The 23,800-nt window shown below is 43.6% G+C and overlaps 1 protein-coding gene across 2 annotated transcripts; it reads left to right on the top strand.

Moving 5' to 3' along the window:
* The first annotated feature begins 1,854 nt into the window (after window positions 1-1,854).
* On the top strand, window positions 1,855-21,048 carry PPP1R17 (protein phosphatase 1 regulatory subunit 17). Of its 2 annotated transcripts, XM_046021156.1 has the most exons (5): window positions 1,855-1,924; window positions 7,530-7,636; window positions 11,375-11,542; window positions 13,040-13,192; window positions 19,816-21,048. In XM_046021156.1, exons 2-5 carry the CDS (start codon window positions 7,555-7,557, stop codon window positions 19,893-19,895), a joined length of 483 nt encoding a protein of 160 aa, XP_045877112.1. In that variant the 5' UTR covers window positions 1,855-1,924; window positions 7,530-7,554; the 3' UTR covers window positions 19,896-21,048. The 2 variants fall into 2 exon arrangements, with proteins under 2 accessions (XP_045877112.1, XP_045877113.1); XM_046021157.1 differs by lacking the exon at window positions 11,375-11,542.
* The last annotated feature ends 2,752 nt before the right edge of the window (window positions 21,049-23,800 follow it).

Here is a 23,800-nt window from a genome sequence, read left to right as displayed (position 1 = left end):
AGGGAGAATGAGGAAGGGAAGGGGAGGCAGGTGGGTGTGACTAGTTAAGAGCAACATGGGGGATTCTTGTGGCGATGGGATCATCCAGTATCTTGACTGTGTCAGCACCAATATACCACTTGGGATACTTCCTATAGTTTTGCAAGATGGCACCATTGGAAGAAATTACTTAAAGGGTACAGAAGACTTCTCTGTACTATTTCTTATAACTGCATGTGAATCTAAATTATCTCAAAAAATGTTTAATTTTAAAAAAGAAGTGAAGAGTTTAGGAAGAAAGTGTATTTTTTTCCACCCAAGTTTGGAAATGAAGATGTTGCTAATCCACTGGCCAAAAAGACTATTGATAAGATAAAGTAGGCAGTTGAGAACAGAGAGTTGTTTCTAGGGACTTTCTCTTAGCATCCAGAGCCTCCCTTCCTAGCCAGGAGCATTGGAAGCCTCCATCTTTCTCCAGGAGATTCCAAGAAGGACCAAGACAAACGGCTCTAACAAGGAAGCCTGCTCCCTGCAGATTTGTGACCATGACCTCTGAATCAATCAATCAATCAATCTAACCCGAGGAGTCAACTTCAGGATGAGTTTCATGTGTTTCCAGCCCTATTATTTGGGATGTTGGCAAATGGAAAGGGAGAATCAACCACTCAGTACTGGTGACAACAGGTGATTGAAGCTAGTGAGTCGCTTCTCAAGACCCATGCTGCCTGCACCTATGGAAGGAGAGGAAACCCCATGCGTGGATTGCACTGTACCTCGAATCCATCTTTTGGGCATCATTGGTGGGTTGTCTCTTGGCTACCCTCAGGGATCTCAAGCCCCTTCCACTGACTCCTACCTCATCCCCTAGACTAACTGCCCTACTCTTCATGCCCAGACCACTGACTACAAACTGCTCCTCTGGTCAGCATAGGACACTTCCTCCAGTGAGCTTGCCCCAAACACAGACCCTTCCTCTCTATATGACAGCACATCACACCACCAGCCTCGCTTCAACACCTTTTGCTCCCCCTGCCCTTTCCTGAAGTGCATGGGAATTCCTCATATTAGAACATTTGCTTTCATTCCTTTGAAGGAGCAAATCTTCTCTGGCCTCTACACCCCACCCCAGATAGTGAGGGCTGCTTTCTTCGCCATGAAATGCTCTCTTCGGCAAGCAGTACTGCAAACTGGTTAAGAGCATGGACTCTAGATCCCATTGCCCAGCTCAAACTCTGGCCTTACCATTTACTAGCAGAGAAGTCTTGCACAATGATTTATCAACTCAGTGCCCTATCTGTGAAATGGGGATGTGAACAGCTACTTCTCTGGCAATGATTTGGTAGATGTAAAGAAGAGTGATTAGCACACCAGAAGCCTACTGTAAATGTCTGTGATTGCTTGCTACTATTCTTCTCACCCCGATACTATTCCAGGAGGCCCAGGTGGTGAGTGAAAGTACTTGGAATTTAAACTCAAGTAGATTTAAGCGTTAAAATCAGCTGTGGTACCTTTTGGGCAAATCACTTAATCTGACTGTGCCCCATCAACTGTATTTGCAAAATCAGCCCCCCCCCCCCCCAAAAAAAGCCACCAAAAACCTTACTACATAGGGTGGTTTCAGAGATTAAAGTGTCTAGCTGGCTTGTCTGGGTCTCTCCAGCCTTGCAAACTAGGTACTCAAAGCACAACTCCATATTGAGTTTTTGAAACAGACAATTATTGCAGTCAGGAACAGTGGTAGAGAGATCAGTCCTCTTTCCCTCTCCATCCCCCTTGCCCTGGCGCCTGTGAAACGGAGCATCCCCATGGCAACAGCAGCAGCTGGTCCCTAGATAAGAGGAGCTGGAGCCCGGGAGCAGCCACTGCTGTAGAAAAGCCTGCCCAGCTTCAGAGAGAAGGCTTGCCCTCCCCATCTCTCGCCTCATCCCAGCGCCTGCACTCATTGGTAAGTGCTTCTGATTTTTACTCCAAGAACTTTCATGGCAAGAAAAGCAAATTCCCAATAAGTTACAGGTTCTTTATGGTTGCTGGGACAAAGAGGGCTGCAGCTGGTGGAGCAAGGGTGGGGGGTAGGGGGTGGGGGCAGGGGTGTGCTTTCTGGAGCAAGGCTAAGCTGGAGCTAGATGGGGAACTGGGAAAGTTATCACCTTCAAGACATTTTTTTTCCTAAGGAAGGTAGAATCCTGAATTCTGTGAGAGTCAGAATTTTTGCAAATTCAGTTGCTAAGTTTCCAGAGGAACATTGGTATATCTGTGTATTCACAAGGTGAAGGAGGCTGGGGAGAGTGTGCTTAGTTAAAATCCCTTTCCATGCCCTACTTCAAAGAAGAGTCACTCCTAGGAGGAATACTGCACATTTAGTCTTTTAATGAACAAACTTGATTTTAAAATGTCGTACTTTTTGACCTGAATTCAATCCTCTAGTTAAAAAGAGATTTGACAAAGGATATGAATTGTACATCATCAGACATCACATCGGGCTGTGGACATAACCTTTTAACTTTTTATTCCATTGAGTAAATCCAGAGTTGATTACTTTGGGGAAATTCTTTAGAATTTTTTTGAATTTCATTACTACTAAGCCAAGTGTCAGCTCGCTCCTGACAAGGAGGGGGAGTGTCTCCCTTTGGTCTGTAGCTTGGAAGCTTGGATTGCACTAATCTCATTATTAGCCTCAGAGAAGGCCAGAGATGGGGCAAGGAGATGGTTCCAATGGTTCAGTTGAGATATACACATCATAATCACAAAGGGAGGACCGCAAAGAACAAACAAAGCAACCGACACTTCTTGAAGTGTCAGCATGCGCTGGGATCTGGGCTGGAAGCCTCACACACAGTGTGTTGTGAATACTCTCAATCCTGGAGAAAAGCCACCATCAGCCCACTTTACAGATGTGGAAACTATGTTTCCAGAAGGGCATACCACTTTTCCAAGTTCACCCAGCTAGAGAGTAGTACAGGTAATCAAACATTTGCTTCTACCCCATATTGCACCAAATGCTTGCTGTCAGTGACTTGAGTTAAACTTCATATTCTAACATCCAACAAAGGAATGTACTCTGTATCAAGAAGGGCAAAATGCCCAGACTCACTTCCGACCTCAGATTGAACTGACGGATGTTTTTTAGCTGAGGAACTGGCACACCTGCCCTAAACCAGGAGCTGGCTCTGTGCTGGTGGAGGTGGGCTCCCCCCCACGCTGTCTTCAGCTTCAGCAGCCGCCCTGCCTTGTCTGTCCGTCTGCATTCTGCTGGAGTTCCTTCCCAGCTCCCTGGTGTTCTAGGTCTTATTCTCAAAAGAGAGGGTGACTCTTGTCATTCAATGCACAGGTGACCTGTGTGTTGTGTGATGTCAGTTACTGTAGCCCCTCCCTCAGTGGTATTTGCATTTGCAAGTGTCTCTCTGTGAGAAGAAGGGCTTTGTCTCTTGTGAAAAGGAAGGTAAAAATTAGCAAGAGGAAGTTGCTAAAGTTTAATATCAGGTCCTGAAAACTTCCTCAAACCCCTGAAAGCCTATCGCTTGGTTTCCCTCCTGCACATGCTACACCAAGCCGCCCTCATTCTCTCAAAGGCATCGAGAAAGTTAATACAGACCCACCATCCTTTATTCTCTAATTGAGAAATCTGAAAAACTCTGAAGACCAGAAGTTTTCAGTTGTTCTTAAGTTCAACATAAATGTATCTGGTAGCAAGACCTGAGCTGAGAGGATATGAATCTTGGTGGTAGTTTTACTCATGGCATTTGGTGCACATGTTCATATTTTTGCTATGGAAGTAGTGGATGTGACTGTGATGTTTCCTGCGACCCCTCTTAAGAGGGTCATGTAGGGAAAATTTCCTGATTTCCATGGCTCACGTAGCCCCATGCTTTCCGGGGGAGGCTGGGCAGCCTGATGGCATCGGATATGTCACTGTGTGATTGTTAAAATTCAGAGACCTCACCAGGCACACAAGAAACCGCAAGAGAATGTTAAAGGGTCGCAAACATTTGTGCTAGAGAACAGTTCATGCAATCCCCGCAAGGCACCAGGTACGAAGGGCCCTAAACTGGGGTGCCTGGGTGGCTCAGTGGGTTAAGCCTCTGCCTTCAGCTCAGGTCATGATCTCAGGGTCCTGGGATCGAGCCCTGCTTCCCCCTCTCTCTCTGCCTGCTGCTCTGCCTACTTGTGATCTCTCTCTCTCTCTGTCAAATACATAAACAAAATCTTTAAAAGGGGGGGGCTAGGCCCCTTGGAATCTGAACACCCGAGGGACCAGGAATTTAGGAATGAAAGAAGAGCCAGCATTTCAGAAACTCCTGAACAGCAAGCTGCTGAGGGAGACGATGAAATTTTCCTGGGCAGCATGACCAGAGCAGGGTCCTCTGGCCGGTGCATGGAGTAGGGAGGCTAAATTAATGAAAGGAAAGCATGGGCAGGGTCAGGAATTGTAAGTGGAGATATTCCATTTCTTTTTTTTTTTTTTTAAAGATTTGCTTATTTATTTGCCAGAGAGAGAGAGAGCATAAGCAAGGGGAGCAGCAGGCAGAAGGAGAGGGAGAAACAGGTTCCCCGCTGAGCAGGGAGCCCGATGTAGGACTGGAACCCAGAACCCTGAGATCATGACCTGAGCTGAAGGCAGACACTTAACCAACTGAGCTACCCAGGAGGCCCCAAAATATTCCATTTCTTAGTTCAAGAATTAGACTGGCTCACGTCTAACAGTGTTTTCACTCACCAAGCGCAGCTCTTCTCCCTGAGGAGAGGAGTGGTGGGTGGGTGGGGAGACGGGGTCATCTTGCACTAACACTCAACGGGCAGGTAAAGCGACAGTTGATAATGAGGTGACACTGCCCCAAACCTCCCTCTCCTCGTGTATTTGTTCCTTTCTTTGTGTGCAACTTCTCTGCCCAGAAGAGCTTAATGACATCATCCACCATAGAAGTCTCTTCTAATCCCCTGGGCAAACACACCCCTGCCCAGCTCAGAGTATTTTTTTGCCGTAAAAGCCCCAATCTGAAAACCATCTTTCAGCCCGCTAGCGCACGGAGGCTGGGCAGTCCGCTGCTGGCACCCTTGCAATCACACTGGTTTAAACCAGTGTTGTTTCCCCCGTGGACACTAGGTGCTATCTTGGGGAAAAAGCGTGGGCCCTTGCCTTGTCCGGGGACTTCAGACACTGGCACAACTCCCCTGTTAGGGGACGCTTCTCTCGCTCTCTCTCAAGTCCGGTACTGTGAAAGCTGTTTTGCTCCGATGAAGCCTGGCTCTCCTGTGGTTTGGTATCTAGATGAAAATGAAAGATTTGATTATTTTTAGTACTTTTTGGTTATACAAGCTGGCCTTCGTCAGCTACAGAACGATGACTGTCATGGACTGAGTATGCGCAGTGTACAAAGCAGAGAGTTCTTCTAGTTAACCCTTATAGTAACTCGGTGAGGAAAATACTGATATCTTTATTTTACAGATAGGAAAATGGAGGATAGGAATGGGATAGGGGGACAGAAAGGGACCTATGTCTTTGGGTGCCCAGCTATGGGTGCACCACAAAGATGCTAACTAAACTTCGCTCATTCTAACACAGCAGCTGTCGCTTGTAAGAAGAAAAGGCAAGCGTGATTATATTGTGCTTGGGCTCCATTCACCCTCACTACATCCCGAAGATTTCTTCACCAAAGTCATACAGCTTTTTAGGTAGAGAGTTGAAATTTACCTGGATCCACTGGAACTCAAAAGCTCAGATTCAGATTAAATAACCCACTATTGGGCACACAGAAGCAGCCATATGACCCAAGTACAAAGAAGAGCTGACTGTGGGTGAAGAAAACAAGAGGCGGACCATTGCCAGATGGGACCTAGAGTAGAAGGCAGGAGGCCTGGGTTCAAACAATTACTCCGACTCTAAGCATGACACTAATACTAGGTGACTTCAATCTTTTTGAGCCTCAGCTGTCTTTCTGGAGAATGAGTATTTTTGACTAGGTCCTCTGTGGGGTGACTTTTCAGCATAAAGTCAAGGACAGAGCCCTTTTCTGCCCAAAGAGGAGGAAGATTAGTTAAATAGGTGCACGGGCCGTATTTGAGGCTGTCACTTCGCCTGGAGGCCTCAGCATTGAGCCCACTCATCCGGACCGATGGTCCCATAGCTCCTCTCTCCACTCAAGCAGGTGGGAGCTAGCCTCCCAAGTGAGCCACATACCTCCTTATGGTCCCGGGGAGCTGGCAGTCTCTATACAGACACTAACACAATGGTCGGAATTGATTTCTGCTAAAGTCACTCAGTACAATCAGTGTGCTCAGAGTAACACTAAAAGCCAGGGTCAAGGAACCTGTGAACAGCACCATCTGCTATGCAGTGATCTCAGCTGGTAGGGGGAGAGGCCCTCCAGGCTTCCCGGGGAAAACTGGCTTATTCTTCAGAAGACGATGGAGTTGAACTCATTCTACTCAAAATGTTAACACCACTGGTCTCTGTGTTCTTCCATAGGCCAGTGATCCAGGAATATTAAGAAAAAAGGATCAGTTTGGGTCATTTGAATCTTACTCTTCTCTAAGCCTTCTTATTATGATGGGACATGAGTAATAAATTATCAGAAGGAAACAGAATCAGATTCTGTAAGTCTCAACTAATGCATTTTTCATTCAGACCTGACACATGTCCATTCTGGATTTCCACTCCTCCTGGACAAGGGCTACAACTAATAGCTCTAGAAAGTTCAATGGATTTGTGGTTTAGGAAAAATGGGGCGAGTAGACTTGCTCTAATGTCAGAACTCTCTAAGGAGAAAATAATAAGGATCCATTTCAAGAATTAGATTTTTTTCCTACCAGGACTTTACCACCTAGAATGTGGATAGGGAGGAAATCTCGTTACTTTATACTTATTTTACAGCATACATTGCATGCTATATATGTGTAATGCAATATTTATATACATGCTACATATATTTAATGCATATGTGTATATAAAACATAACATGTAATGATAGAAAACCAGAAGCTTGGTTCAATTTATGTTCAGTGGAATCACTGTTGAGGGTCTTACCTGTCTACTGGAAATCTTCAGAACTGGATTTGGATCCAGGCTATTTAGTAACTTGAATCTTGGCTATTTAATAGTTATGCGACTAAACAAATTAATCGTGTTTCTGATTCTTGGTTTCTTCATCTGAGAAGTAGGCATAATCTTATTATACAGAACTCAATAGAAAAATATAAGCAAGATTTAACCAAGATTTTCTGTAATTCTCAACTAACTCATTTCTAATTCAGAATTGACAAGTATTCATTCTGAAACTTCCACAGTGCTTCTGAAAGAAGATAAATATTGAACATTTGATGCATGACAATTACCAACAAATCCGTGTGTGTGTATGTGTGTTTGTGTGTGTTGTTTCATTTATTTTGACTTAAATCTTAAGTTAGAGCTTCTAGTAGGTAAGTGAAAGAAACAGATTTGAAAAATAGGATTAAATTGAAAACACAATAGTAAGTGCTCAATAAATATACTTATTTCACAAGTGAACAAATGAGCAGAGAACACACTAATAGGCTTGTTTCTTATGCTTCCGTAGTGCTGGAGAAGAAACACCTCCTTCGATGATGTCCACTGAGCAAATGCAGCCATTGGAGCTCTCAGAAGACAGACTGGACAAGCTAGACCCTCGTTGTGACCACTTAGGTAAGAGCTCCAGTGGGAATGGCAGTAGCAGAAGTCAGAAAGGAGGGGCCTCTGCCATTGGGTTTTCAGGCAAGTCAGAGGGAGGCCCCCTGAAACCTGATCGTGTGGGCCTTCTGGTGACAGCCAACACCAGATGGACAGGCAAATAGCCATGACTCCGTGGGGTCTGCCACGTAAATATTAGTGGAAGCACTAGAGAGAGAGAGGTTCATTAGAGCTAGAAAAAGCGAGAAAAGGCATTGTCCTCTTTTTTGGGTCTGACAGAGTCCCAGGCAGAGCATTTTTGAGGCAATAAATGGAACGTGGCAGCACGGTTTGTTTCCAGTATTTGTCGGCACAGTTACACCCCATGTGCAGTGCCAATAAAATATTTCAAATATCTCTCTTTGCCTATCAAGACAGAATTTTAAATAGCCTTTTTCTGCTTTATTGTCAATCTGTTTCCTTTCCAGAACTGACTTTTTGCATAACCTTTGTAATGAAAATACCAGAAACATTTCTGCCTCTACCCATTTCTAAAAATGAGACACTCAGACTTTTGATGGATGGGCTTTTTGCATATTCATAGCCTTTGTTTATGTCTCGCCTGGTTATGACTCCCCCCCGTCTCCTCTCCCCTCTCCCCATTTGCCATCAAGATAGTTTATGTTCAGGATTTCTCCAAAAGTGGGGGAAAAGTGCAATGGAAGTAAAAGGCAAAATCGAAGCAAATCTCTTGCTCCCTGTACTGTGCATTGAGTCGTATCCTGGGGTGGAAGAGTGACCCATGACTGGTTCACATCCAGCCTGTACTTTCAGAGACCCCACAGCTGGGCAGCACCCATTCTGAGCAATACGTATTCATTCAACAAATGTCTACGGTATGTAAGATATGGGGAGAAGTTAACTGTGCTATGGGGCAATAAATTTTTAAAGTTGCATTTTCAGCCAGGCATTAAGAAACATAGGGGAGGGGGAGGGGGTGATGGGGTGATGGCGTGATGGGCATTAACGGGGGCACTTGATGGAATGAGCACTGGGTACTGGGTGCTGTATGCAACTGATGAATCACTAAGTTCTACCCCTGAAACTAATAATATAGTACATGTTGATGAAATTGAATTTAAATAAAGAATTTTTTACACGAAAGGATGTGAAATCATCTAGTATATAAGCAGTACTCAATTAAGTTCCCCTCTTACCTCTTTTTTTCCTATATATGTAATCTTAAAAGCATGTGGTTCAGTGCCTTACATGCAGTATGACCTCAATAAATGTTTATTAAATTGAAATGATTGGATGGATTTATTCAAATCCTTTAGGTGAAAGGAAATATTTATTCCTATTAAATATGGCTGAAGAGAATCATGCTATTTGATTTTTTGGTTATGTACTGTGATCTTTGGATGATGGAGGCATAATAATGAGTGTTTACTAAGTATTTCTAATGGTGGTTTTCTCATGTATATTGGGTTTTCTAAAACAAAGGACTGTCCAGACATAAAGCCCAATAGACCATAGCAACTTGAAAGGAAGAACTATTTCTTATTTGTCTTTTTAGTCCTAGAATCTTGCTCAAAGCCTGGCATAGAGGACGAGCTTATCAATTTTTGTCGAATAAATACATTATGAATGACACAGGTTGTCTCTAGACCCACAAAACTAAAGTAAACAGGTTTGACACATTTAATCCTCCACATCTTAAAGACACTGACTTGAATAGTTTCATAAAAAGAAACAGAGAGAGGGGCACTTGAGTGACTCAGTCAGTTAAGGACCCGACTTTTGATTTCGACTCAGGTCATGATCTCGGGAGTCCCAGGATTGGACTCTACGCTCAGTAAGGAATCTACTCAAAGATTCTCTCCTTCTGCTTCTCCCTGAAGCTCATGCACTCTGTCTCTCTCTCTCTAAAATAAATAAATCTGGGGCACCTGAGTGACTCAGTAGGTTAAGTGTCTGCCTTCAGCTCAGGTCATGATCCCAGGGTCCTGGGATCGAGCCCTGCATCAAGCTCCCTGCAGCAGAGAGCCTGCTTCTCCCTCTCCCTCTGCCTGAAACCCACCTGTGCTCTCTGTCTGTCAAATAAATAAATAAAATCTTTAGATAAGTAAATATATAAATCTATCTTTTAAAAAAAAGGAACCGAAAAAAAAAAAGAAAGAAGGAAAGGAAGAAGGGGCTGAAAAGATCAAGTTAATCTCTAAATTTCCCCAAATTCATTCACAGTTGTAGATGTACCAGACTGTAACCAGGCCATAGTGAGTTTCCAGAGAAGGCAGACAGCTTCATTGTCTGTGGCTTCTTTGAACACTAATGGACTATCTCCTTATTCACAACATGCTTGAGGTCGTTCATTGAAACATACATTCAACAAATATTTATTAATTGTTTTAAGGGGATAAAACACAAGATATCTGTCATCAAAGAAGGCAGAGAAGACTTATGCAGAAAATGTGTTACATGAGAAAAAATCCTGTAGATATCCAGAAAATGAGACAGGACGCCCAGGACTGGGAAGACTTATGGAGATGGTGCAAGGAGGTGGACCTTCCTTTGGACCCTGTAGAAGGTTAGGGAGTGAGCAATGACCAGCGTGAACATTCTTTTGAGGATCTAAAATATGTCAAATGTAACAACTGCTTTTCAACATTTACCAAATGTAGTCATCTCTCTCTGTCTCTGTCATACACACACACACACACACACACACACACACACACACACACTGTGATTTAAAATTATCCCCATTTGAGAAGCTGAGACAATATTAAAGTTCCTAGAAATTAAGGGCCAAGTTCTCAGAACTAATAAGTGACAGAGTCAGCAATTGAACTCAGATCAGTCCATACCACTTATCCATTCAAGATGCATTTATGGGAGGGAGAGGCAATTAAGAATTAAATTATCCAAAGGATGTAATCCTTAATCTCCAAGAAGGCTCCATCAAGAGCAGGAGATAAACCACAATAGAATAAACAAGTGTCGTCTAGAACAATGACAGAGATGCTCAAAGAAGTACACCATCAGCCAAAGCACTGAGGAGCTGGATGGAGCAGAGAACATACTCTCATGGGCGAGGAGCAATCAGATTGGACTCATCACACACACTGACATCTGATGGACATGATGTAGAATCCAAACTTCATGAGCTCTGGGGACGGAGGAAGGTAAAGAGCTGAGTAAGAAGACAAGAGGACCTGGAGTGAGGATGGGCAAATGGGAGAATTGCAAAGCCAGGGGGTTGTGAATGAAGAGACCAATGCTGCAGGCAAGTGTGAATGGTTAGTGTGAGCTGGCTGACCACAGAAATGAAGGCAGGTGCGGAATTTGCAGAGAACATTCCCAGAAGACTAAAGAGCATGCATGGTCTGCACCTGCCCAGGCAGTCTTCAAGAGAACAAGCCTTGAGCAAAGGATATTAAAGAGCATTTAGCACAGAGAACCTATTCTATCAGAAATTTAACTCAAGCCCACTCTGTGACTTGCCTAACTGTATTTTAAAGTTCTTCTTTGCTTTGATTATCTGGCCATTGGAGCTGTCGTCATTCAGAGTCTCATAGACGATTCCAGTTTTCTCTTTAATTCTATATATTTGTGCAAGACTATGAAGGTCCTCTGTAGACGAGCCCAAAATATATAAATCCTTTTCCTTTTCAGACCCAATGGCTTCTACAGTAATTGGAAACCAACCAATTTGTGTGTGAACCTTACTCACATTATATTATTTTTTTTGTCTTTGCATCCTATCAAAATCAGATGACCTTTCAGACCAGCTCATTAAAGACTGTGATCTCAAAAAGAAGCCAAGAAAGGGGAAAAATGCACAGGTCACCCTGAATGTTGAGTCAGACCAAAAGAAACCGAGGAGAAAAGATACGCCAGCACTGCACATCCCACCTTTTATACCAGGGACTGGACAACAAGGTCGGTTTGCGTGTCTGTGAGGGGGAACCGTTACCACTAGATCACATTGGTCTTAGAAAAATTTCCTTACCTATTTGGGTGTTTAAAATCACTGGTACTATCCCTGCACCTGTCTTCGTTACAATATGGCCAGCTGCTATAGAAAACGAATTCCAAATGTTAGTGGTACAACGCAAGGGTTTTTTTCACTCATCAGTAGTGCCAGCTGGGGAGGCAGGTTCTGCTCCAAATGATAACTCAGGGACCCTGGCTGATGAGAGTTCGGACATCACTGGCACATGGCATTCAAAGTCCCCATGAGCATCAGCATCCGGCAGGCAGGGGGACGAAGGAAGTAGGAGAGGTGGCGGGGTTGGGGGGGAGGGGCAGAATAGACTGGAAGACTGGCTCCTCTGAAAGTGACCCACAAATGTCCCCTGACTGCAAGGGCAGCAGAGAGATGTCGCCCAGCTGTGTGCCCAGGAGAAAAGCAAAATTGTCTGGGGAACAGCTAACACGTCTCTTTAACAACCTTGTGTGTGATGTGTGACTCTCTCGTTTCCCCAGAGTTTTGTATGTTCTTATTTCCTTCTCCCCTTCCCTCCGGGCCACTGATGTAATGTTCTCTCCACTCACAAGCCACTTGGAGGGAGACAAAACAAATAGAACACAGAGCTTCCTGAGAAGGAGCCGTCAGTCCTCTAAGAAATAATGGAAACACATAAATGGCTGAAATACGCAGTAAGCTGTAAGTCTGTAATGACGTCCTTCCAGAAGGACCTTAGGAACCCAGCCTGGGCAGTGGATTGTGGAAAGTAATATAGAAGAGTCTCTTTTCAGGGAGTTTGTAAATGATGGAGAGAAATGCCACGTGTGGGAGAAGTGAGAAGGCAGGGAGGTCACTGAAGAGTCGGGCATATGGCTTGCAGAGAAGCAAATGATCCACCACTCTCAGGAGGATGGACCTCGGAGGAGGACACACCTGGGCTGGCTTTCTGGCTTGGCCCCCTACAAGCTGTGTCACTGTGGGCATGTTTGCTTTGCCTCACCTTCCCCAGATAGGTGATAGTGGCAGTAATATTAAATTCCTCCAGGTTTTGTGAGGCAAAATAAAATCAGGCATGCAAAACCCTTTGTGTCATCTCAATAGATGTGGATTTCTAATATAAAAAAAGCTTTTATTAAAATAAGTTTGAAAAGCTATGTTGACTACCATCATTAGGGATATGTGCAAATACGCACGCATCATCCTTACATATCAGGATAGATGTATTTTTTTAAACTTTTATTTATTTATTTGACAGACAGAGATCACAAGTAGGCAGAGAGACAGACAGAGAGAGAGAGGAAGGGAAGCAGGCTCCTGGCCAAGCAGAGAGCCCGATGCAGGGCTCGATTCCAGGACTCTGGGATCATGAACTGAGCCGAAGGCAGAGGCTTTAACCCACTGAGCCACCCAGGCATCCCAGGATAGATGTATTTGACTGTGTTTCTCCCTCTGTTCCCCTAACCATGCAGGTGTGCTTTCAGAACACTTAATTAAAAGATATGACATTCAGGAGAGACACCCAACAGGCAAGATGAGTCCAGCTCTTCATAACACTGACCTGGAACCGAAAAAACCAAGGAGAAAAGACACACCTGCCCTGCACGTGTCCCCCTTTGCAGCAGGTAAAAGAGCTGATGCAAGGCATTTGCAGGGGGTGATGGGAACAGCTCAGGAGTCCTGCCATCTGGAGTACCACGGGCATGGCCTCTGTCCTGTGTCACCCAGAAGTACTCTGTGGGGGTAGCAGAGTTTACGGCTGCCTTTCAGGCTTACCTTCCCTGGCAGCTCCCCAAGGACTGACATGGAACTGGGGTGGACATGAAGCATTCCTTGTGCTTCAGCAGATCTGGGCAGGTCCACTGAGCCAATGAAATAGAAATGTCAGGGGGTCCTTGAAAAGATTTGAAATCTCCTCCTCCCCAGCCTTCCATGGATCATGCATCCTACAATTGATGGCTGATTCTCCCAAGACACCTGACTGGATGTATTGACTAGATCTTCACTGAGAGAGAGAGAGAGAGAGAGAGAGAGAGAGAGAGAGAAAGTGAGGGGCAGAAATAGTGAGAGCTACCTTTAGTAGCAAACTCTAGAAATGATCCAGGAAAGTATCATCTTTTTTTTTTAGATGAAATTGTGTATTTATTGTTAGTTTTGACAGGTATGATAATGATAGTTTTGACAGCTTAGTTACGGTTTTAAAAAGCTTTTGGTGTTAGAGACATATATGGAAGTGTTAGAGGGAGTTTGCTTTACAATACTCAAAAATAAAGACAATTAGATAAAACAAAAATGACAGAATGTTAGCAAGTATTAAATACGTAGTTCTATTTTGAAAACTCCCATAATAAAAATGTTAACTAATTTTATTTTTTAAATTTTATTTTATTTAAGTTCAATTAATGAACATATAATGTATTATTAGTTTCAAAGGTAGAGTTCAATGATTCATCAGTTTTGTATAATACCCAGTGCTCATTACATCACGTGCCTCCTTAGTGTCCATCACCCAGTTACCGCATCCCCCTACTCCCCTTCCCTCCAGCACCCCTCAGTTTGTTTCCTATGATTAAGAGTCTCTTATGGCTTATCTCCCTCTCTGATTTTGTATTGTTTTATTTTTCCCTCTCTTCCCCTATGATCCTGTTTTGTTTCTTAAATTCCACATAGGAGTGAAATCATATGATAATTGTCTTTCTCTGATTGACTTATTTCACTTAGCATGATACCCTCTAGTTCCATCCATGCAGTTGCAAATGGCCAGATTTCACTTTTTTTAAATCCTGAAAGTCTCATCTTCATGAAAGCTATATTAATATGTGTCAAATCAAACCCCCAAATCTTGCCAAACTCTGTGCACAGCCCAAAGCTATACAGCAACCAATATGTGAAGTGTAGTCTTCTCCCTGACAATTTTATGGGGAGGTTAGGGAATAAGACATGTACATTCATGATTAGATCATTAGACTGAGTGTGTGCATGCATGTGTGTGTGTGTGTTATAGATATTTAGAGGTGGGTGGCAGAGAAGAAAATGTACTGGTATTTATTGAGACCCTACTAAATATTAGATACTGAGTTTGGTATGTCTCATAGATTTTTTAAAATCAGCTAAATAATTCAAGAAAAGTAGCTATTAACTCCCTTCACAGATAAAGAAACTGAAAGATGGCATTGATGGATGGATAGCTTCTTGGCTGATTGGTTGGATTGATGATGAGATGTTTAGGTGGACAGATAAAAGGACCAAATTATGTTTAAGATCAAATGCAATGAGTGGCAGAGCTGGGGCTCTAAGCCAGGTCTGTGTCTCCTGTGGGCAGTTTCTCACTGTACTGTGGTATAGTTGGGACTTTCAGCACTATGGCACTCCAGAAAGGACACTTTGGGAAGAGATGAGATTTTGTTGTTGCAGAACTATGTTTGCTCATTATTTTAGTTAATAAAGAAAAAAATAAAAGAAGACTAAGAAGAAGACATCATGAATAGGCAGTCAGGGGTGCAGACAAGGTTACTGATTTCTGTGGAGCAGATCCAGGCAAAGAGGCATGGGGCCTAAGGAGGCACTTCTCTGGAGAAATGGACTGAGGACAAACTGGCAGGCACTGAACTGCCTCAAACATGCTTCTCATAAGCAATGTACATTCCTACCTGCACTGATCCTCTGACACACCACAAATTTCTCCCCTAAGCTCTGCCTCTCTCCTGGTTCCAGTCACCTTTCAAGACTCAACCAGTTCAAAGCCTCTGCTAACAGACTCCTCCAAGTCCAAAATGAATCCTTTCCATTCTCAACTAACTCTGTGGTAGACATGGGCATGCAAATACCAAGACTTTGTCATCTCTTTCAGTATGGTCTTCATGGCTCTTGCTGCCATTATTGTAGCTGTCCTTAACGTTGACTTACATTTGATGAATTCATGAGAACTGTGCTAGTATTGACCTTGATATCTAGTCCAGTCCCTTCTATATAGCAATGCTCAATAAGTATCTGTTGATTTGATATTCTATTTGGAATCGCAATTCTGCTGTTGCAAGTTCTTCATTGGGAGACTTTATTTTTTACCTATTTTTTGCATTTGTTTTTGTTGAAGTCCTCCTAGGGAAGACTTGGTAGTGGAACAAAAATATTTACGGTCAGAGAGTCACCTTAGCACACAGCAAGAAGGTCTAAGTTTGATCTCTGGTTCTGATCATTCTAGCTTTGTGACCCTGGGCAACTAGCACAAACAAAAGAGCCTCCTTCATTTCATCCTTCTCTGAAAGGGGGACCATAAAATCTGTCTCCCAGGATTGTTAACATAATTAAATAAAGCACATAAAGCACTTAGCACAGATCCTGGATTTTTGAATGTCCTTAGTAAATGTCAGTTTCCTTCCATTCCCCTCAACCTTATGTTCCCTGAGATTACTCAAATCATTTCTAAAGGTAAGAATGTTCCTAGCTGCAGTGTTTTACATTTCCATATAAACCTACTGATTCAAGGAACTTCCTAAAACGTTGAGCCCTATTTATCTGGCCGTGGATGCTGCCTGCATCCCAATATCTACATCTTAGGAGAGCAGCTTCCTAGTTGAATAAAAAAATGTTTCTCAAACAGGGCAAAGCACACAGAGCTGGAGAAGGAGGCTGTATATTCATGGACTCTATACACATTATGGAATTCCTTGAATCAGCAAATCTCTGTGTTGTTTTTGCAATTATAGATGGTGTTCTATGACTCTAGCTTTTATTAGCATATTAGCTGAAGCACTTTATTTTTGAAGAGCCTTTTAGTATCTAAAGATTTGGCAGTAATCGAAATGCTAGTTAAGCTGATAAGGATAGAGCCTTCGGCAGATGTTCAGAGAGACTCATATTGGTTCTAATAAGGGTGTTGAGAGGAACTCACAGACAAATGCACTCTGGAGACATCTCCTCTCATTAGCCTTTGGCAAGTGAAGACTGGACAAGGATTATCTCTCTCTTCTAAATCTCTTGCTAACTACCTTCATTCCCCTAGGTTAATGAGTTTATTTGACAGGTTCCAACTGCCAGGCAACTCCTCAGTGAGAAGTCATCTCCGGCTTCCTTGCCAACCCAACGTTTGTTCCCAACTTGGCCCACATTTGCCAGGGCCCCCCATCTTGGTGACTACATGGCAGGGTTCACTGGGTTGTGATTAGTAAGATCCGAGTAGCCGAGACCTGCTTAAAGGAAAAAGAAGTCTTTAGTTAAGCTCTGTGGCAAAGGGAACAAGAGAAAGTTAAGAATCATGAGGCCAGAAGCATTGAAGAGAAGCCTTTTGGAAAATTGGCCCATGAGCTATGAATATTTGGAAATCAAAGCTCAATAATATACTTGGAGAAAGGGGACTGTTGTGTCCTTTGAAAGTGACACCTCCTCTGTCCTGCTGGGAATAGAGTATTCTCTCTGCTGTGGCTTGCCAGGATAGGAGGTGTCTTCGCCCCAGCTCCCTTAGATCAGAGGCATACATCTGTAATGCAGGTGACCAGCTCTGAATGGGATCATGGCCTAAAACAGCTTGCTACAAGGCTAACTCTTGACCCTCAGGGACCTGGGACTGAAAGCTTTGGCCTTAAAAACATACCAGGTTCTAACAAACAGCCAAGTTCCATAAACTCACCTCCACAGAGAGTGGAAGGGTAGAAACTGACATTTTCTAAACCCCTACTGTACCCTAACCCTTGCGCTAGATGCTAGAATATCCTTTAAGAACCTCAGGGTTCCGTAGGGAGGATGGTTGTATTGTCCAATGATTCCTACAGAGTGAAACATGCTTTACTGGAGGTTCACGTAAAAGTGTGCTGGAAGCATCGAAGAATGTCGGTCTATGTCTACCCAGCAGCGTCACCCCCTGGGGGAGATAGGATTTTTTTTCCCCCAGTTTTGCAGATGAATAAACTGAGGCTCAGACAGGTTAAGTGACTTTCTCAACGTTAAATGACAACCAAGGAAGGCAAAGCTTTCTGGCTCTAGTGTACATTCCTTCAATGACACACCTCTGCTTCCCACAGAACAGAGGATCAGGACTAAGCTAAACCACAGACCCGTGTTTATCAAGCCTCGTTCATTTTCAAAGGAACAAAGTTGAAGATCTGAAGCATCAGGAATAAAAATGTATTGATGACACAGAAGTCACTGATTTCAGCCTCTAAAAATAATGGTTAATTCTACTAATACAAATGCTAGTTCACTTTCCACTTGAAATCACCTCCCATGTCCCCGTGGAAAGCCTAGCCTACTTTGGGAAGGGCTGACCTTGATGGCTAAATGGGCTCCTCCCTTCCCTGAAATCCCAGAACTTTTTTTTTTTTTTTTTTTGGCCCAGATGCTCATCTGACTAGGTTTCAAGAATACCCCAAATAATCAGAAATTTGACTGGGATCTGGGAATTTATTTTTCTTAAGATTTTATTTATTTCATTTGAGACAGAGAGATACAGAGAGAAAGAGAGCATGGGCAGGGGGAGAGGCAGAGGGGGAGACAGATCCCCCGCTGAGCTGGGAGCTCTACGTGAGGCTCGATCCCAAGAACCAGAGACAATGACCGGAGTTGAAGGAAGATGCTTAACCATGTGAGCCAGCCAAGTGCCCTGGGATCTGGGAATTTAAACACTCTTGCCCACTTGGAATCAACTCAAATCTGGCTTAATGTGAAAAGATATCAAGGAAATCAGAATGGAAAGTTTAGGGGCTTAGCATTAGTTTACTCTCTGTTCTCCTACCATGATAGCCTTAATTCCAAACAAAAATCCAAACCTCCTTGCAGCTGGTAGAAGAGAAAATATCTCCCACTGTTTCATAAGTGATTTATGCAAAATCCTCAGTTTCAACCAGACTCTTGAAATTGTTTTTCTCCTCCAATAAATATCAGCTAATTGGTAAAGAACCCATATGAACAAACTAGGAACTGAATCAAATGAATAGTCATTAAGATCAACACATAGTTTTCATTAATTTGCCACTGTTGAATGGAGTCCAGTGTTGTAGAAAGGCCTCTTGTGGTGCACAGCTTTTTACCCTCATGTTTAGATCTTTGTGAAATGCTTAATGAATGGAAAGGTCTCTAATTGTGAGAAGGTGGGGGCGATGCAAGGCAGTGGTGGTTGGCTGGGGAGGATGACAGAAATCGTGGAGGACTTGCCTTGAATCATAGCTTCCTTTGTCTTTTTATTAAAATGGCCCTACTTCATAATTTGCAGGATGAGCAGAAACACCCAGCCCTCCTTGGATGGTCTTCACTGGGCTGATCAGTCCAGAAAACTGTGCTCAGTCCTCTGAATTTCAATAACCAGTAAACTAACCATAAACTATATTGGAGCCCAACACAAGGAGAGTTTTGAATTTTGCCTAGTAAGGCTGCTAAAAAAACAACCATCTGATGCTCCTAAAATTTCCAAAAAGAAAGGATATTTTCATCCCCAAAGGAGAAAATCCAAAAAAATGAAGAACAACTTTTTCAGTATATGTGCTGCCGAAGCGAGCACAAAGAAGAACAACTTTTTCAAATTGTAGCCACATAACTTTATGAGCACTCACTGCACTTCCTTGAACTTCTCCTTTTGCTCTAAACCATGTAAACTTTATTACCCACCGGTCCTGACATTTAGGAATGGCATGTCCAGAGCTCCTGCTCAATCTTTTCCCCAGGTGTTAGAAGAATGTATTTAACTCTGACTTCCTGCTGCTGACCCATTCCTTTGAAAGGGGAACTGAACTAGCCCATGTGAAGGGAAAGGAGAAGGGGACTCGGACTCACAGGTGTGGCTCAACACTGTCTATGTATCTTGTTCAGGTGGCAAAAATAACCCTTTACATAAGTATCAGAGCACTCCTTTTCTATCCAAGAAAATTCAAGTGTGAAAGTGTTACCTGGCCCAACCCAGACTGGACCAGAGGCAGAATGAGAGGTCCGAAGCAGATGGATTCCAAAGCCTGTTTGCCTCTTGTCTTCCTGGTCTGCAAGCTTAAGTGCAGACCGTAGACCGGGAGGTCAATGTTGCCTCTGACTCCCAGGTTGAGCATCTCCTGGTCACCACAGTGGTGGCTCATTGAGTCACAGCTCCTCTGGGCAGGCCAAGTAAGGCACCCAGAGCCCTGACTCGGGCAGCACCTTTAACACTTAGCTCCGCAGACGCTAAGGGATTTCTGGGTTGCCATGCTCTTGTGCGCCGTGTCTGTGCTGGAAGGTTGTCTAATATTTTCATTAGAGACACTTAATTGCAGATCGGTGCTTTGTTTTGCAGGTGTGACACTGCTCAGGGACGAGAGACCCAAAGTGATCATGGAAGATGACGAAAAGGATGGTGACAAGATAGCTATTTAAAGAGAGTTCCCCTGAGACCACTTGTAAATAGGTTAGATTGGTTCCCGGTGGTGACCTAGAAAAAAAATAGACTTGCTTCTGCTCTCATTTTGTGATAGTCCGCCTTTGAGATCCAGACACCTTTCCCCCAAGAGGCACGCTATATCAGATTGCCAGGCACCTCTTTGTCTCGCTCCTCTTTCTTGAATCTGGTTTCTATTCCCACCTCTTGAATTTTCATTTTCTGAGGCAGTTGGAAACGGAACAGATCATTCTACATTAGGAAGTAACAGGGAAAGCTCTAGTGTTAGGTTTCTGCATCTTCTGGATCAATCCATGGAGCAAAGAATAAGAACAGCATGGAAGTGTTTTACTTCTTGGTTTATGCTAGTGGACTTGACTTCACATTATCCAAACAGCAGTTCAAGTGCAGACCGCCTGTTGCCAGTTAGAGAGCTGAGAATGTTTGGGTGCAGACTCACTGATTGCTTTGGAGAACATGGTCTTTTATCTCTTTTGTCTTTCCTCAAGAGTCCAAGTGTCTCTGGTGACATTTCCAAGGTCCTTGTAACCGATCCCATAACGGTGAGTGAAGCAGGGGCGTCACCACAATCAATCATGCATTGGCTGAAAATGCCAGAGATAGGGAGTGCTGGTCTACTGAGAAGCTTAGCAACATATCCTATTTATTTTTATTTTTTGAAACATCTCTTAACCACGTTGTCCTGAGATTTGTGAGCTGGTCACACGTGAACCATTGCTAATGATAGGTAGAATATTATTTGTGATTATTTGTGATTTACTTTTCAAAAATTAATTAAAGCCAGTGGCAGGCCACTCCCATATGTCTAGCATTCTCACTTATGTAGGCCCCCCATGCTTTCTTGGATGGGAAGGAAAGATGTAGTGTTCGCTCCTGAGCAGGGGTCTGAACAGAACCTCTGCCCCAGCCTGCTGTCTGCGGCTGCCGTAGGGAGACTTTGCATCATCCAACAGACAGCAGACATAGGGAAAGGCAAAAAATGTTGTTCAAAAGTAGAAAGGGGGCAATTCAAACAGATCTTGCTTGAAAATGGTCATTTCCAAGCTCTGTCCACACCCTGGCTCCAAGAGGCTTTCTCACAAATGTGGAAAAGATGCAGGACACTTCTGATAATAAAAACGCTTCTGACCACATCTTTCTGTCCTGGTGCATTTCTTCTAAAAATTATTTACTTGCAAATATAAAGAGAAGAGGTTGCAAAAGAGAGTCACAGAATTGATTTGTTTGCTTTTGACCCACCTGGGTTTACCAAGATTTGAATTCACTATTAATATTTAACAATCCAATCAGGAGAATTTGCATCAGATTCTAGATTTCCAGATCCTCTTAGAAAAACACATCAAGATCCGACAACCTTGGGCCTGATTAGAAGTGTGACACCTGTCAGCTGATGCTGGGCACCAGACGCCCTTTCAGAAGGAGCACACATTCGACTCGCCCTCTGACGCTGGATTACGTCACCCGCTGACTTCAGCGGCCAGCCTTCACATTTGGGTTTGGAGCCTCTGGTGAAGGCTTGGTGTTCCCCATGATCTCTCACCTCTTTGATCCCAGGGTTCCCCTTTCACTTCCGATGGCCTCAGTCACCGTGTCGGGGGTGTCCAGGCTACTGGTTTAGGTGTAAGCAGTGCAACAGCCACCATAAATTCTTTTAAAATGCCAAAGGCAATTCATGCACAGAATAGGATGAGATTATATCTCCACTGGAAGCAATTTTTACCAAGGGATGCTGCCTAGAAAAACCCAGATGCAGTCTTGTGCTATCAGATTTGCGGATAAGCCCGGTGCGTCCCTGCGGCCATGACTGCAGAATATACTCAATAAACTCATGGCCAGGTTGGGAAAGCCCAACCCGATCCTGAGGTCTGGGTAGTGAGGAGAGCAGACTGACTATTGCAGAGACGAAGACCTTGGGCTCCGATCCCAACAGTGTGACACTGAGCAAGTGTCAGAGAAGCTCTCTGTTTCTTTATCTTGAAAATGAAAATAAAAATCCCTATTTGGTTTTCTTGATGGTTTGAGAATTAAATGAGATAATGTATGGCAAAGGGCTTCATAAGCGGGGAAAAAAAAATGGATCGATCAACACGGGATAATTTTAAGAGATTCTCAGAGCCTTTTCTATTGCCAAATCCCCACTGCCTAGGTATTAAATGGGTAGCTGTTGTATAGAATTTGAGCCGAAGACTCAGCACCTAAAGAAAGACTTCTAATAAGGAGATCCCATGGCTCATGCAGCCTTAACTGAAAGATCAGCACTCCTCTTTCTGGGAATAGCCTAGTAACAGTCCTAGCTGCCAAGGAGTATTTACCAAGCAATGAGGACAAAGCCAAGCAAACTTTCAACCAACTCTGGACATCATAGGGGTGATTTGGATTGAAGTCTAATCTCCCTTACTCCCCTTGACCCATGTGGCCCTTTACTGGGTGGGTAAAGTAGAGGCTTAATAATGAGGATACATTCAGATGAAAATAGTTCTCGGTACACTGTGAATAACTTCCCACCAGCGACAAAGTGTAATTAGGTAAATAAAAGCATTACACCGGAGCCCATTCAGAAAGAAGGCCCAGATTAAAGGCACCCCAACAGAACTGGCAAACCATCTGGCCATTTGTCCCTTCCGAAGGCACCCACCAACCCCAGGCTACCTGACATGAGGAGGCACCAGACCTGAGACACTTAGCTCTCTTTCAAAAGCACCAACAGTCGGGAGCCTGGGTGGCTCCATCTTTAAGCATCTGTCTTCAGCTCAGGTCAGGATCCCAGAGTCCTGGAATCAAGCCCTACATAAGGCTCCCTACTCAGCAGGAAGCCTGCTTCTCCCTCTCCCACTCCCCCTGCTTGTGTTCCCTCTTTTGCTGTATCTTTCTCTGTCAAATAAATAAAAATCTTTTAAAAAATAAAAATTAAGAAAAGTTCAAGTTCAAAAGCCACAACATGACTGGTGCCTTTCTTTAAATCCAGACCCTCTTTAAAAGCTATTGCCTGAGATCACAGAGTCACCTTCGCATGCTTAATTATCACTAGGAGAGGCAGAAAGGACCTGATGCTGAAGGATGGGGATAGAACCTTAAAGGACTCAAGTAGTGTTCCCTTTTAAGTGCAATGAAGTGAATTCTCCCTCTCAAGCCTGTGTCATCCTGGGCTGATTCTTAAAACAAAGATGGACTGAGATAGCATGTTTGTCGAGCACTTACTTTTCCTAGCCGAGAGTAAGAGGCTAGCTCCATGATGGACTTTGTAGACCCTCTGTCATCTTGTGGAAATGACGCTCCCTTGCCACTTGTGATTGGTCAAGTGTGAAAATGTTACTCAAAAACTCTCTAAGGCAGAGAATTTGATGAGCAGAGGAAACCCCCCCCCCCCACCCAGACACAGGACTGCTTTGAACCGGCTTTGAGGGGTTCATCTCTGTATGGAGGTTTCAGATCCCTGGGATGACCTTGTCCCTGACCCACAAAATCAAGGCAGAAGACTCTTCATGCATAAATGTGTTCACAGTTGAAGGAGCTCTGCCCTCGAAAATCCCAGGTATCAGCTTGCCTTTCACTAGAAGAAAAGGGTAGGTAACTTACAGTAGCAGATCCTGCCCAAAAGATGAGAGTCCTCATTCTTCAGGGGACTCGCCGAGAAGAAAAAGAAAAGAGAACGCCATCACACCCAGCCTCACCAATGTCACTCTTCCTCCTGATGCTAAATGTGAATTTTCAGGGTTGGATAAAACAGCAAACTCCAGATCCTTTTGTCCTTATGTGAGAGCTTCAGAAGAACAATACATGCTTTAATATTTATCCACTAAATCGTATATAAACTATATTTAAAATGTATTAAACGCTACTTAAATAAGATCTTTCACAAAAGGAAAGCATGCTCTGAGACTTT

The sequence above is a fragment of the Meles meles genome, chromosome 10 (assembly GCF_922984935.1).
Source record: "Meles meles chromosome 10, mMelMel3.1 paternal haplotype, whole genome shotgun sequence".
Lineage (NCBI taxonomy): Eukaryota > Metazoa > Chordata > Mammalia > Carnivora > Mustelidae > Meles > Meles meles.
The sequence above is the reverse complement of the archived record's forward strand: the minus strand, read 5'-3'. Positions and strand labels throughout refer to the sequence as shown.